The sequence below is a fragment of the Hydra viridissima genome, unplaced genomic scaffold (genome assembly GCF_058129835.1).
Source record: "Hydra viridissima isolate aposymbiotic clone 2 unplaced genomic scaffold, HvirCarnegie_v1 scaffold_1, whole genome shotgun sequence".
Taxonomy (NCBI): Eukaryota; Metazoa; Cnidaria; class Hydrozoa; order Anthoathecata; family Hydridae; genus Hydra; species Hydra viridissima.
Genome location: NW_028324300.1, coordinates 34,117,127 through 34,131,036, shown reverse-complemented (window position 1 = coordinate 34,131,036; position 13,910 = coordinate 34,117,127). Strand labels below are relative to the sequence as shown.

Here is a 13,910-nt window from a genome sequence, read left to right as displayed (position 1 = left end):
GGTCAAGACCAACAACTAAAATAATTTCTAAACAAACATATAACTTCTTTTTCTGATTTTTTTTTTTTTTATATTTCTAACAAAAAGTAACATAAAAAGTGAGATAAGCATAGTATCTCATTAGAAGATAAACATATCTGTATCTTTAGGTCGAAAGATTTAAAAGAGACGTAATTGATAACAGTTTTTAACACGTTATCTAACCTTGTGTTCAGCGCTTACTTTTTCTGCTTTTATGAATGAGATTACCATACCATCAGGATTTTGAATCCATACATTCCCCTAGCCTATTGCCCACAATTCTTTGTGGGCTTGAATTCAGTTTATAATAACGATTTTTGCGTGAATGATATTTTTAAAGAAATGAAGACGATTTTTTATTAAAGAGAGATTAAGACTTAAGATTTGCCGAAGAAAAAACTCAATGCTAATACTAAGGGTCTGCGCATCGTTTCATTGCCGTATTGTTATCATTCCGATACGATAGCGCAAAAAAAAAGTGTCATCGGAATAATTACGACAAAAAAAACTGGTAAAATAATTTTGTTCGGTATTGTAGTTAGTTTAAATCTCGGTATATACCGGAACTCTCGTCAATCCGATGATTTTTCCGCTATCATATCGGAATGATAACGATACAGAAACGATACGCAGACCCTTAGCTAATACACAAATACCTTGTAAAGGCTTTCGGTTTCGGTTTCATCGAAGCAAATTTTACAATGAGATCAGAACAACTCATCAACTTATTGAAATAATAATACAGGAAAGTTTGTTTTGACAAGGTTGACGGTAGATATACATTTTTATAAGCTGGAGTTTTGATAAGCTCTTGTGAGCATAAGCTGCCATAACAGACAAAGTTAGTCAGACTTTTGTAAACGTTTGTTTCTAGCATGGTTAGGTCATTTCTAATAATGTATAAAATATTGAATTTGTCACATAAATTTTAGTGTAAATAAATTGTTCATTCAAAGAGTTCAGAGCTGTATCATTTAAATAGGTGAAAAGTTTACTTCCAAACTCTTTGGTGAAATCTTGCTTCAACAAGACCTTTGTATAAAAATTGCCGCCGTTTTTTTCCTCGTCATCGCTCTTGAGTAAACTCAGGCGTGAGGTCCGATTATTATTCGCTTGACGTCCAGTGGCCTTGAATGTGAAGTGCATTTGACATTAAAGTCGTTTTTTCAACTGAGATTTTAATACCATCGTTTATTTTCATGCAGTTATGACAAAGTTCTGTTTGCAATTTGCGCTGATAGCTCATATGAAGCAACGTTATATACTAGCGTTATATACTATAACTAAGTAGCAATATTGTTAAAAGAGAAACTAGAGGTCTCCATTCGTTTTGTATTTGTTTTATGATTTGATAACATATACCTATTTTATAATTAATGCAGAATTTTCATTTTATCAAACTAAAACGATAAGGAAAATTTGACGCTTTTTCTGTTCTGAAGCATGACGCACAAGACAATAATCCATGTTCTTTCTTTAAATAGTCCTTAAAAGAGACATGACGTCATGTTTAATACTTTTTAATTAGGTAACGTCGCATTACTTCATTTGAAAATAGTTAAAGCATGAAAAGAAAATTCCATAACCTAAAAAAACACGAAAAGCAAATTCCACTACCTAAAGCTGACAAGGAAGAAGAATCTGACGTTTTTTTTTCCTAAACAAATTCCACTTTTTTGAACTATGCCTTTAAAAAAAAAAAAAAAAAAAAAAAAAGTATTTGAAACACAAAGAGCAGCAAATTTAGCAGATAAGCATCTTAAAAATCAATGATTGGTTTTGCATTTTAATTTAAAATCAGAGATTATTTTGTTTTGCAATCAAACGTATTATTCTTATATGACATGACAGATTGTTATGTAAGTTGTATTTTTTTTTAAAAAGCTATTATCTAAAATACGCCATATATATATATATATATATATATATATATATATATATATATATATATATATATATATATATATATATATATATATATATATATATATATATATACACACACACACTATATACATACATACATGCATACATACATACATACATACATACATACATACATACATACATACATACATACATACATACATACATACATACATACATACATACATACATACATACATACATACATACATACATACATAGATACATACATACATATATACATACATACATACATATATACATATATACATACATACATATATACAAGTGAGGTTTTTTTGTATTCTTTCCAGCAATTTTGTTCGCACTTAAAGGTAAAATTGCTTAATTAAACTTAAATTAGATAAACTCTAGATTTTCAAACATAATTCTACTAACTTACACCATTTTAAAAAAAATAATACATGTTTCTGTGTAAGAAGGAAAGATAAGTTTTATGACCAATCCAATATTTACTTAAACCTGAAAATATCTTAAATTTATGTCAGCTTCTTTAAGCGAGAATTTGTTTTCAACTTCTTGTCCTATATACAAAGAATCATAAATTGTGTTAACTATGAAAATTATTTTTTAGACTTCACTGTATGCATCTATGTATATATGTATATATGTATGTATGTATGTATGTATGTATGTATGTATGTATGTATGTATGTATGTATGTATGTATGTATGTATGTATGTACGTATGTATGTATGTATGTATGTATGTATGTATGTATGTATGTATGTATGTATGTATGTATGTATGTATGTATGTATGTATGTATGGATATATACATGTGTATATAAATATATGTATAATATATGAATATCTGTATATATATGTATAGATGTATGGATAAATGTATGTATATATGTATGCACAAAATTTTAAAACATCACAAATTTTTTTTTTTTTTTTTTTTCCTTTTTTTTTAAAAAAAAAATAAAGAACCACAGAAGTTTAGATACAGAATTGACCAACTTTGTTGTTTACATCAAGATATCCTTTGATGTTTGCTGCAATATTTGCTTTGACTTCTCAGATCATGCTGTTTCTCAACTGGTTCTTGACCTTAGATGGCCGGCCTGATCTTGCTTTGCTGAATACTTCTCCAGCTGTATCAAATACTGATGATAGATTTAATTATTGGCTGTGATATGGAAACAATTCTAGCAATTTCACATTTGCTTTTATTACTTTGATGCAATTTTATGATGTTCCATTCTTCAAGCATAGTTTATTTATTTTGTCATTTCTGAGAATGTTCATCTAAAACTAACATCTTTGAGTGCAAATACAAATTATCTAGATGATATTTCATAAAGTTTTTTGTTGTGAATCTCAACTACAATTTATCTATTATTTATTATCAAGTTGGTGTAAACCCAATAGTGGGACATCATAAATTGACAGTTGGCTGAATACTTTTTTTTTGCATCAAATCGTTGCATCATGGATGCCATAGCACTTAAAACAGTAATTTTACACTATATTTGGTAACTGTAAATGTAAATTTAAAAAATTCTGTGGTTTTTTATTTAAAAAATAAGATATATATATATATATATATATATATATATATATATATATATATATATATATATATATATATATATATATATATATATTATTTCTGTGTATTTGTTAATATAGGTTTCCCCTGGTTGATCATCACACTAAATAGACATGGCTCTCAGAGTCTTAATTGCCATCATATCTTCTCATTTGATCATGATGAGGTATGTCTGAATTTTAAATATGGTTTTGATAAGAGGGTAAATTCAACAAGAAATTATTTGAGATAACTATCTTAACTTTATGTTCATGACAGTTTTATGTTGACTTCCTAAAGTTAGATGTTACTAATTCTAAACCTTACTTATTTATTCTTGTGAATAAAACTCTTATTTCTAATAAGACATCCTTTAAATGTAATTCAATACTTTTATTGCATTTTGATGATTTTCACATCTATTTTTTTAATAATGACAAATCAATATCATAATTTGCCATATTCAATTCCCCCAAAAGTGATCAAATATCATTTTTGAAAAGCTTAATTTTTGATTTGGTCAGACATGTTTTGCATTTAAATTAATCTATTGCCACAAAGTCATGGGACAGTTGCAATATTTTTTGATTTGTTTGTTATTATACATTACCAAAATATGAATATACATTAGTTTTTCATATTCTTAAATTTAATTTAAGCTAAAATGTATTCTTTAAGTAAAAAATGTTTTTAAATATTGTAATAAATATTAATTACTTAAGATATTAATATAATTTAAGCTATCAACAAAATCATGTAATTTTATCATTATTTTTTAAAAGGATTAATTGCGAACAAAATCAAGCAATGAACTTGGAAAAAGCTACAAGTGTACTTGATAGAATACTGAAGGATTACAAGAAAGAAGTTGTCCCTATTTATAATAGTAAGAACAATTTATTTCATTTAATACACACCTGAAATAAATGATTTTTTAAAAATCTTCATTTGTTATGACAAAATCAAGAGAAAAAAATTTGTAGCCAAAAGAGAAAAAAAAAAATAATAATATTTTTGAAGAACAAGAATCTGAAAATAAATTTATGAAAAGTGGAGTTCAAAAAGTTCTTATTATAGCAATTGTTGAAGATATTCCTGAAAAATATGAAAACCTTGTATCAAACACGACACAATTTGGCTCCCTCCCCGTCTAGATTGTTCTTCATGTCACACGCACATGATGCCATTGGCCGTGTCTGTTACATGACTCCCAAAGCTGAAGCAAAAAAGCTATAATACATCTAGTATGGGACAGTTTGGCTGAGGCTATTATATTTTTAACTTATTCCTATTATAACTTTGATCTTGTTTTATTGCTCTTGCTCTTCATTACAACAATTGTTATTTATTGATGGTATTATTGTTGATACATCTGCTCTTTTTGCTGCTTTTTTCTTTTCTTTTCTTTTTTTTTTTTTTTTTTTTTTTTTTATTGCTGTTAGTTAATATTATATATATTTTTTTTACCAGAATGGTTTAATGGATCAAAATTATAGAAAATATAATTTAATTAAGACCATGTAAAACAACAGTGAAATGAATTTTTAAAGTTATTCACAATTAATAATATAATCTGTCGGGAAAAGGTTAGAATGGGAAGATGTATCCTTAGTATGACAGCAAGTCATACTCTTTTTATTTTATGTATTTTTCTTTATTTATAAAGCAAGTTTTTTGATTGGAAAGAACAGAATTTTGTTGGTAAATATAGAAGAAAAATGCATCAATTTACCATCCAACCATTATGTGGATTTAAGGCAAAAACAACAGTTTTCACCATAATAATAGTTTGATGACAAATTTATGTATTTTTCTTTATTTATAAAGCAAGTTTTTTTTCAGGTCAAATTTTTAGTTGGTTTTAAATTTTACCAACACGATGAAATTCTAAAATTAATGTCTATGTATATTTAGATCAAGCAGTTGTTGTTGAAATTAATCTTTGGATAAATAATATGTTGCCTTTAGAAGATACTCCCCAGGTAACAAATATAAGTTTTTTTAAAACTTATATTTGTATAAACATCTTTTCTTTAATTTAATTAAAAATTTTTAGATTGATATATATATTGTAGCATTTCAGCTTAGACTGCACACTTCGTATGAGCTGGGAAGACAAACGTCTTGCTTTTGATTATGATGACCCTGATGATTATGCTGCATTTGATGTAGAGGTAGCAAAGCAGATATGGATTCCAAATGTTTACTTTCCTTTAGGCAAAAAGGGAGTATTTCATGATCTTATAGCTCGCAATGTATTTGTTTTTATTTATGGTAATGGTACAGTCAAGTTCAGTCAAAGGTAAGATTATTCTTTCTTATCTAATAATCAACAATTTTTTTTGCGTATTGTTGTTACCTTTTTCTTCAACTGCAAGTTCTAGATTAATAAAATAGAGGGAGGCAGAGGGGGGAGCATTGGTACATTTTAACAAGAAATTAAAAAACAAAAAAAAAATTTTAGAAAAAATCAGAAGTAAATAGTTTCCATTTTTTTTAAATGTATTAGTAACATTTTAATATAATTTATGTTCAGAAATATTAATGGTAAAGTATAATACTTTTGAGTTTTCTAAACAGTTTTATTGTGTCAATGCTCCCTTAAATGGGGAGCATTGGTACACAATGTGTTTACATTATTTCAGTAAGAAATTTCATTTTCAATTTGAATGAAAAATAAAACAGATTTTAAAACCAACAAAATATTTTATAACATATCAAGAAACATATAGATAATTTATTTAAATAATTAGTATTTAAACAATTATATTTAATTGTTTTGCATAAGACATGTACCAAAAAAAATCTGCGCGGACATTTTAAAGGATATTTATTTAACTATTGTATTTTGATATTGAATGTTATATATATTTTGAAAGTACTTATATTAATATCATTAAATTTCACTTAAGAGAGTTTGTGAAGTTTTGTACGTGAGAACGCACCCACTTTGCGGTTACACTTGACATCAGCTTTTGCACAGTCTTCGGCTGGACTTTCTTGGTAGCTCTAGTCTATTTACTTTTGAAGTCTTTAATGTTTTTGGCTTATTTTACATTGAACCTTATTTTTCTTTTGACAAGAGCCCAATATCTTTCGATAGGATGTAGTTAAGAACAATTTGGTGGATTGCAGTGTTTTTCAACAAAATCTACTTTATGTTCTCTAAGCCAGTTTAAAGTTGTCCCAGAGTTGTGACATGATGCTTAATTGGGCCAAAATAACGGGTTACCTGTGTGTGTTCTTAAAATCCGCAAAAGACATTTCTTGAGGCATTCTTTGATGTATATTTTTGTGTTCATTATTCACGTAGTCACAAAACAAGAGTTTCTTTCACCACATTCACAAATTGTTTGCTAAACTTTTAAATTTTTTAGCGAATCTTTGCATTCCAATGCATTTATATTTGGAATTCAGTTTCTTGCGATTAATTGCTGAATAATATTGGTGTCCTGGAAGAGATCGGAAATAATCGGAAACAAGATTTTTAAGCTCATAATTTTTTACAGAACAGCTTTGAACGTCAAATTGCAACATTTTCTTGCTTTTCTTCACAATGAGGAACTTTTTTCTTTTTATAAGATTTCCACAATTTCTCTTTACTCTTTGTATAGTGGAAGTACTTGTCTTAAATTTATTTGCTAAAGTTCGAACAGAAATCTCTGGTTTTCTGTCTAAGGCATCTTTCACTTTTTTACCATGATCTCGTCTAACAAAACCTTTTTTTCTTCCACTTCCTGATTTTCTTATGATTGTACCAGTGTCCTTAAATTGTTTCACAACACTCTGCACTGTTCTCAAAGCAATCTGCAGCTCTTTAGAAATAGTTTTGTTTGATACACCAGGATTTTCAACGAAAAAATGCAAAAATTTTTTCTAGCTTCTTATCTTGATTTGATAAAATTTCAATTAAAACTAAGTGTTTTATAACAGAGTTGTTTAAATTTTGAATAAGATTAATACAATGAGATTTTAAAACAATTAGCTATTTAAAATGATGCACGGTTTCCGTAAACACCACATCAGAACACGCGCAGATTTTTTCTGGCACATGTCTTAGGTGCATAGTGCATAGTGTATGAAAGCATTAGCAAAGCATTTGAGAGTAAGAACCACATTGTAAAAGATATATTTTACCACGCTGTATTAAGTATATATGTTATCTACAGAACAGATATTAAAAATTATGGACCAATGCTTCCTGAATTTAATGTACCAATCCTCACCCTTTGCGAGTGAGTGCTTCAAAGTGAAATATTTTTTTATGTACTAAAAAATATTTAATTTTTTTAATTTTTTTTTTTTTTTTTTGAGTTTTAGGTTTTAACTTAAGTTTGAACAAATGAAAACATTAACGCTCTAAAAAGTAGCATATTCACCATACACAGTTAAACATGAAAAAAATCAACATAGCCGCAAAATAAACAAAAGGTAAATTTACAGGTAACAGATGCTTAAAACCTAACAATATTTTCTGTGATTTCAAACAACATTTGGTATCTGCATTCAAAAGTTGAAATTAATTTAAAACGGCTGAATATTTGCCTGTGTACCAATGCTCCTCCCTCTCCCCTAATCTATGTAAAAATTCATAAAGTAAACGTTTAAAGACAAAAATGAATTTTATTTGGTAATTATTGTTTTTTATTATTATTATTTTAGTTAATCTTTTTCCATAATAATAGCAATTTAGTTAATAGTATGATTAATATCAATATATTTTAAATGTTTAGATTTAGAATCTTGTCATTTTGTCCGATGAATTTTGAATTTTATCCATTTGATATTCAAGAATGCAAATTTAAGTTAGCTGTATGTAAGTACAAAAAATTGTTACTGGGGGGATTTATGTTTTTGTGTTCTCTTTGTAAGATTTATTTTAATTTAAGAATTATCACTATATTGTCAACAGTCCTTTTACATACATAATAAACTTAATTATAAAATTAGCTACAAGAACAACAAATCTTCTAGGAATTTAAGTTATTACTAATTGCTATTTTTTTATTACAAATGTTACATTATTTTTATTACAAATGTTACATCATTTTATTACAAATGTTACAATGTAACATTTGTAATAAAAAAAATAGCAATTAGTAATAACTTAAATTCCTAGAAGATTTGTTATTCTTGTAGCTAATTTTATAATTAAGTTTATTATGTATGTAAAAGGACTGTTGACAATATAGTGATATGATATTATGATGCTAAAAGAACTGGTGACAATATAGTTATGATATTATGACGCTAATAGAACTGCCACCAGTTATATGATATTTACTTTTATCTGTTACTGTTAAAACATTGACTAATAATTGTAGTTTAATAAAATCTTATTCTAAAATTTTACTAGTTCCTCAATCAATATCGTACGTACGTTTGAAATGGATGCGTGTTCCTATAGAGCGTTCAGGGGAAGACTTGCATATACTTGATTATAGTCAGGTTAAAATTTCCACCAATCACTCAATACTTGATGGAGATTTCAACAGTTAGTAACCTTTTTTTATGAGTCCTGGCTGCTCTGTATACTAACTGCGTTAATACGGTTGATAAAAATACTTACAGGGCAATCATTTTGAGTAATTTTTTAAAATTTAATCTGTATATTTTCAAGACTTGCAAAAACTTTATATTTTACATAAAAAGTTAATGTCTTAAAATCATTGAATTCAAATACTTTTGTTGTTTTTACTTTATAAAAATTATCAAATTTAATTTTAGTGAGGTTTGACACCTTAGTTGTCACATTTACATTACATCGAGATTTTTCTGCGCATTTTCTTCGGGATTATTTTCCTTGCATTCTTACAGTTGGACTCAGTTGGGTTTCTTTTTTTGTGAGCTACAAGGCAATTCCTGCTCGTGTATCATTTGGTAATTTTATATCTATATATATATTTATATATTTGTAAAAGCATAATAACTTTGCTTTAGGTTTTTATAAATACTACAAACCCATATTCAATGAAGTGTAAAACCTATTTTTGAATTTTCAATCAGAGGAGTTTTTAAAATAAATTTCAACTCAATAGTCTTTTTAACATATAATTCAAAGTTACTGTGTTTCTTTTTTTTATTTCAGGCATTAACACATTTTTAGCCATCGTTTTCATGAGCAATAGTATTCGCTCAACAGCACCAGTTTCTAAGACCTTGCGAAGCCTCGATTACTACATGCTGCTATGCATGATGTTTGTATTCGGTGCTTTGTTTGAGTTTGCTGTTGTGGGAATCACAGATCCAGATTTTTCTTTATCTTGGAGGATGATCGTTGAAAAGGAAAGTTCTGATAAACAAGACCCGAAAGCGTCTGTAAGAATTTCATTCTTTTCAATTCTTTTTATTACCTAGTTACCGTGGTGTGACCTTATAAAGTCCTATGTTTTAAGAAAGTCCTGTTTTAAGAAATGACAAATTTCGTATATATGAAATAAATATTTGGGGAAATTAACTTAGTTATTCTAACTAGATATCTAGTTAAATAAAATAACTAAATTTTTTTCTCTAAATTTTTATTTTATATATAGAAAATTTGTTGTTACTTAAATTAGGACTTTCTCAAAGCATAGGACTTTGTTAGGTCACACCACGGTATTGTTAAATTGTTAAAACTTTTATTTTGCTTATGCGTTAATTAGTCCACTATTAGATTATCGCTGTTATTCCAAGAGTTGATTTATATCTCTTTTAGAGTCTTTAGTTACCTGTCTTTAATTTGTTTCATTTTCACACCCAGAATGTTCTACTTATAGGGATCGCAGCTCCAAAAAAAAGAGCCATCAGAAAGTTCCAAGATTAAGAAAGTAACATTCGGACCATTTGTTTTTGTAACAGGCGATCAGCATGTCATTGATAATTGTGCAAAAGTGGTTTTTCCTTTGATGTTTTTATTTTTTAACGCTCTTTATTTCATTTATCACGGTGTTCATCCAGAAACTGTAAAATTTTTTACTGATAATATTGATTTTTGACTTAAGTTTACTTTTTAAGGTTGGTCACCAAAACAGACGTTTCGATTTAATGCTATTCGTGTTTGGTTATTTTAAAACCGATGTTTTTTGCCTTAAGTATCGGCCATACTTTCTAAACTAGAGATTTTTTAAATGTTTTATGATTTGTTCCTTTTCTTTTTCTCATATAAAAGTTAAAAAATATATAATATTTCATGATTAAACATACTGCTATATACATGGTCACGCATTTGTTACCTCAAACGCAGAATAAAAGGTAAAAAGTCTTATCTAAACTGTTGGTTTCGTAGATTCGAATGACTTCAAATTATTAAAATGCTGGCTTCAAAACGCTGATAGCATTGACAACATTTTTTCTGGCAGAATGTAAAAGATGCTCTGATTCCTGACCTTCAGAAAAATAGGTTACACTTGCTTTAGAAAAGAACCGTAAATGACACTGAAGAGCATGACTCTCCTGTTGCAGAGAATCTACAGTACTTCATGGAAGAACTTCAGAAAAGGTCACCCAAATATGGGATTGGAGTCAAATACTATAATGTGGGATCACTCCTACATCCTATTTTAGAGGATGTACTCCAAAAAATATCAAACAGCAAGGAAGAGAGGAAAGCTGCCATTAAGAAACTGGATAATAATCTCCAAACTACAATTCAGTTCAATGATTCATTGTATAATGAGTATTCTTCGCTAGAAACATCAAACCTCGATGAAGCTATAGATCCAGTGGACTTTTAGTTTTTGAAAGGCAGGAGGCAGGTTTCAGCGCAGCGCCCTGGGACTTCATAGTCAAGCCAATCAAATTTCTAGCCACCCTTGATAGTGTGTAGTGTAACTAGAAGTTACTAGGCTATACCAATGACTTCTGCTTCATCAGAAAGCAGAACTCATAGGTATAGCCAAGTTTTTAGTTAGGGTAGGACAGGTACAGATGCAGGCATAATGTAAACACTGTTATTAGTAGGACAGTTACAAATTTAGACTAATGTAAACCCAGAAAACACTAGCAAGTTAGTTTTTGTGAGCCAAAATTACGCAAGGCTTCCTTCTTCAAAATTAAGAGAAATTTTATAAAGGTGAATCATATGAGTTACCTCATCATATCACCACCGGAGAAGACTCAACAAAAGGGAAAATTTAAGACTCAAGCACAAAGCCAAACTAAAATTAAAAAAGTTTGGCTCTGAGGTAAGTTTGTGTAAAAATTTACGTATTTTAACACACTTTAACCGTTGGTGCGGTGACGCCGATGCTTAAATCAGACAAAGTTTTATTTAACTTAAAGTTAACTTATGCAATAACTTTTATTACAAGATTTCTAAACATAGTTTCTAAACATTTTTCATCGAAAAGTGTTTAGAAACCATGTTTTGAAACCAAAAATCACTTTTTGTGTCTAAACATCCGAACTACCAAATTGTTTAAGGTTTCAAGTGAAATATTTTCACAACTTTCTTTCAAGATATTCCATCTGATGAGCGGGAATTATATATCTATACTACAATTTCTTTTTCCTTTTTTGTATTTCATCTACCTTCATTTTCTTTAAAGGTTTTTCAACATTTAAAAAATCAATACTAGTAAAACAATGCTACCTTGCATTACATTGCTGGCCTTACTACCTTTTTTAAGAGGTGCAGAACTTCCATTAATTGTTACCATCCTAACTACCAACACTTCCATCGTTCCATTAGTTGCTATCATCCTAACTACCAGCACTTCCATCGTTCCATTAGTTGCTATCATATATACCTTTTTATCGTTCAAAATCAGCACTACCAGTTTTTTTACTTAATTACTTGTACATTTCTTGTAAGTTTTTATATTAATTAGCTGAAGCAACTTGCTAACTGATAAAGAATGTGGAAAATATTGTGAGTACGAACTTCAAGTTTTGCTCGTTCCGTTGTTTCAACTAAATGCGTCTAGTTGCAATAAAATTGCTGTTCCTAAGAAGGTGGAAAGTCTAATCAAAATTAATCTTCCTTTTAAAAAAGATATCATTAAAGAAGAAAAGGAAAAACATTCTTTGGCTGAATATAAAAAAGCGGTAAAAAATCATTTAGTATTTTACTGCGCGGAAAAGAAATTTTGCTTTGATGATCCTTCAGTTAAAAGAAAAACACAACTCCATAATGACCATGCTAAAAATTATGAAGCAAGATATAAATTTGACATATTTTCTGCAAATGAAAGTAATACAGAAGGTCAGTATGCTTTGAAAAAATTGATGAGCGAATGTCTTCCAAAATGAAGTATGAAAAAAAAACTTCCAAAATGAAGAACGGAAAATTAAAAATTTGTCTTTGGAATATTAAAAGGTATGGGATGATGAAGATGTCATTGGAAAAATTGATGAAGAAATTTTACTACAAGAAAAACAAGATTTTATTACAAGAAAAACAAGATTTTACTACAAGAAAAACATGATTTTTTAAAAAAGAGTAAAATGTTGCTTGAAAATGTCGCCTGATAATATTTGACATAATTCATGCTACATATGTAATTAAATATGGTTTCAAGATCAGGGTCCACCTTCTTGTGATTATTGTCAATGTCATGTATGTAAAAATTGCAAAGAAGAACATGATGAAATGCACCCACCTGCACCCTCGAACAAAAACGCATGCACCTCCACTCTCAAATAAAAAGAAAAAATTAACACTTCATAATGGGACCTTTTTACATAATTTAAAACCACATATTAAATGCAAATTAATCTTTTTTCTTTATTTTTTCTTTTAAAGTCGAAGTAATGGTTTTCTGATAGTAACTCGAGAAAGTTGATTAGATTTTCGTAAACACATTTTAGTAGAAAAAGAGGTGCATTCCGGTGTGTGTGTAAGCATAAATACATATTTCATCAATATATACCTTTTTACAATTATCCACACAATTTATGCTTTTACATTCATTGCTACTTTTTACTCGCGTACAAAACTTTTACTCAACACATCAATATGTACCAAGATTAAAAGAGTATTTAACCTGAAGTATCACAAAATATTTTGTTCCAAACATAGAACTTTAAACGGCCCGAAAATATTTTCTGATTGGTTTAAATTTTTTTTAATTAAGTTAACATAAAAATGTAAGCATGGAATTCTCGAAACTATTTTTGTTTCGATACGTTACGAAACGAGACTCGTAACGGAACTCTTCTCGAAATGTTTTTGAGTTACGAGAGTAAAGTTTTTAAACTTTCGAGAAATTTATTTCGATCGGGTCCCGGTTGTTACGAGAATCATTACGAGAACGGTTTCGAGTTTCTCGTAATGATTCTCGTAACAACCGAAACTCATTTTTCCCAAATTTTCATTTTCTCATTACGAGAATTATTTGTGTTTCGGGATATTTCGGGATATTTCGAGTTATTTCGAGTTCCAGAAATGATTTGCAAAAAATTTGATTAACCAGTTAATCAGTT

The 13,910-nt window shown here is 28.5% G+C and overlaps 1 protein-coding gene across 7 annotated transcripts; it reads left to right on the top strand.

The window, feature by feature from the left end:
- The first annotated feature begins 1,567 nt into the window (after nt 1–1,567).
- On the top strand, nt 1,568–10,488 carry LOC145192596 (gamma-aminobutyric acid receptor subunit beta-like). Of its 7 annotated transcripts, none has more exons than XM_090098824.1 (10): nt 1,568–1,880; nt 3,608–3,693; nt 4,289–4,392; nt 5,421–5,488; nt 5,582–5,808; nt 8,240–8,322; nt 8,863–9,000; nt 9,234–9,386; nt 9,595–9,824; nt 10,265–10,488. In XM_090098824.1, the coding sequence occupies exons 2-10, from the start codon at nt 3,641–3,643 to the stop codon at nt 10,481–10,483; spliced, it is 1,275 nt and encodes a 424-aa protein (XP_089954950.1). In that variant the 5' UTR covers nt 1,568–1,880; nt 3,608–3,640; the 3' UTR covers nt 10,484–10,488. The 7 variants fall into 7 exon arrangements, with proteins under 7 accessions (XP_089954950.1, XP_089954981.1, XP_089954961.1 ...); XM_090098855.1 differs by having other exon boundaries at nt 5,173–5,488; nt 5,590–5,808; XM_090098835.1 differs by having other exon boundaries at nt 1,576–1,880; nt 5,173–5,488.
- The last annotated feature ends 3,422 nt before the right edge of the window (nt 10,489–13,910 follow it).

Coding starts and splice junctions, on each gene's coding strand:
- LOC145192596 (XM_090098824.1), top strand. CDS start 3,641: ATGGCTCTCAGAGTCTTAATTGCCATCATATCTTCTCATTTGATCATG. Junction 4,393..5,420: donor AGTTGTCCCTATTTATAATA/GTAAGAACAATT, acceptor ATGTATATTTAG/ATCAAGCAGTTGTTGTTGAA. Junction 5,489..5,581: donor CTTTAGAAGATACTCCCCAG/GTAACAAATATA, acceptor TATATATTGTAG/CATTTCAGCTTAGACTGCAC.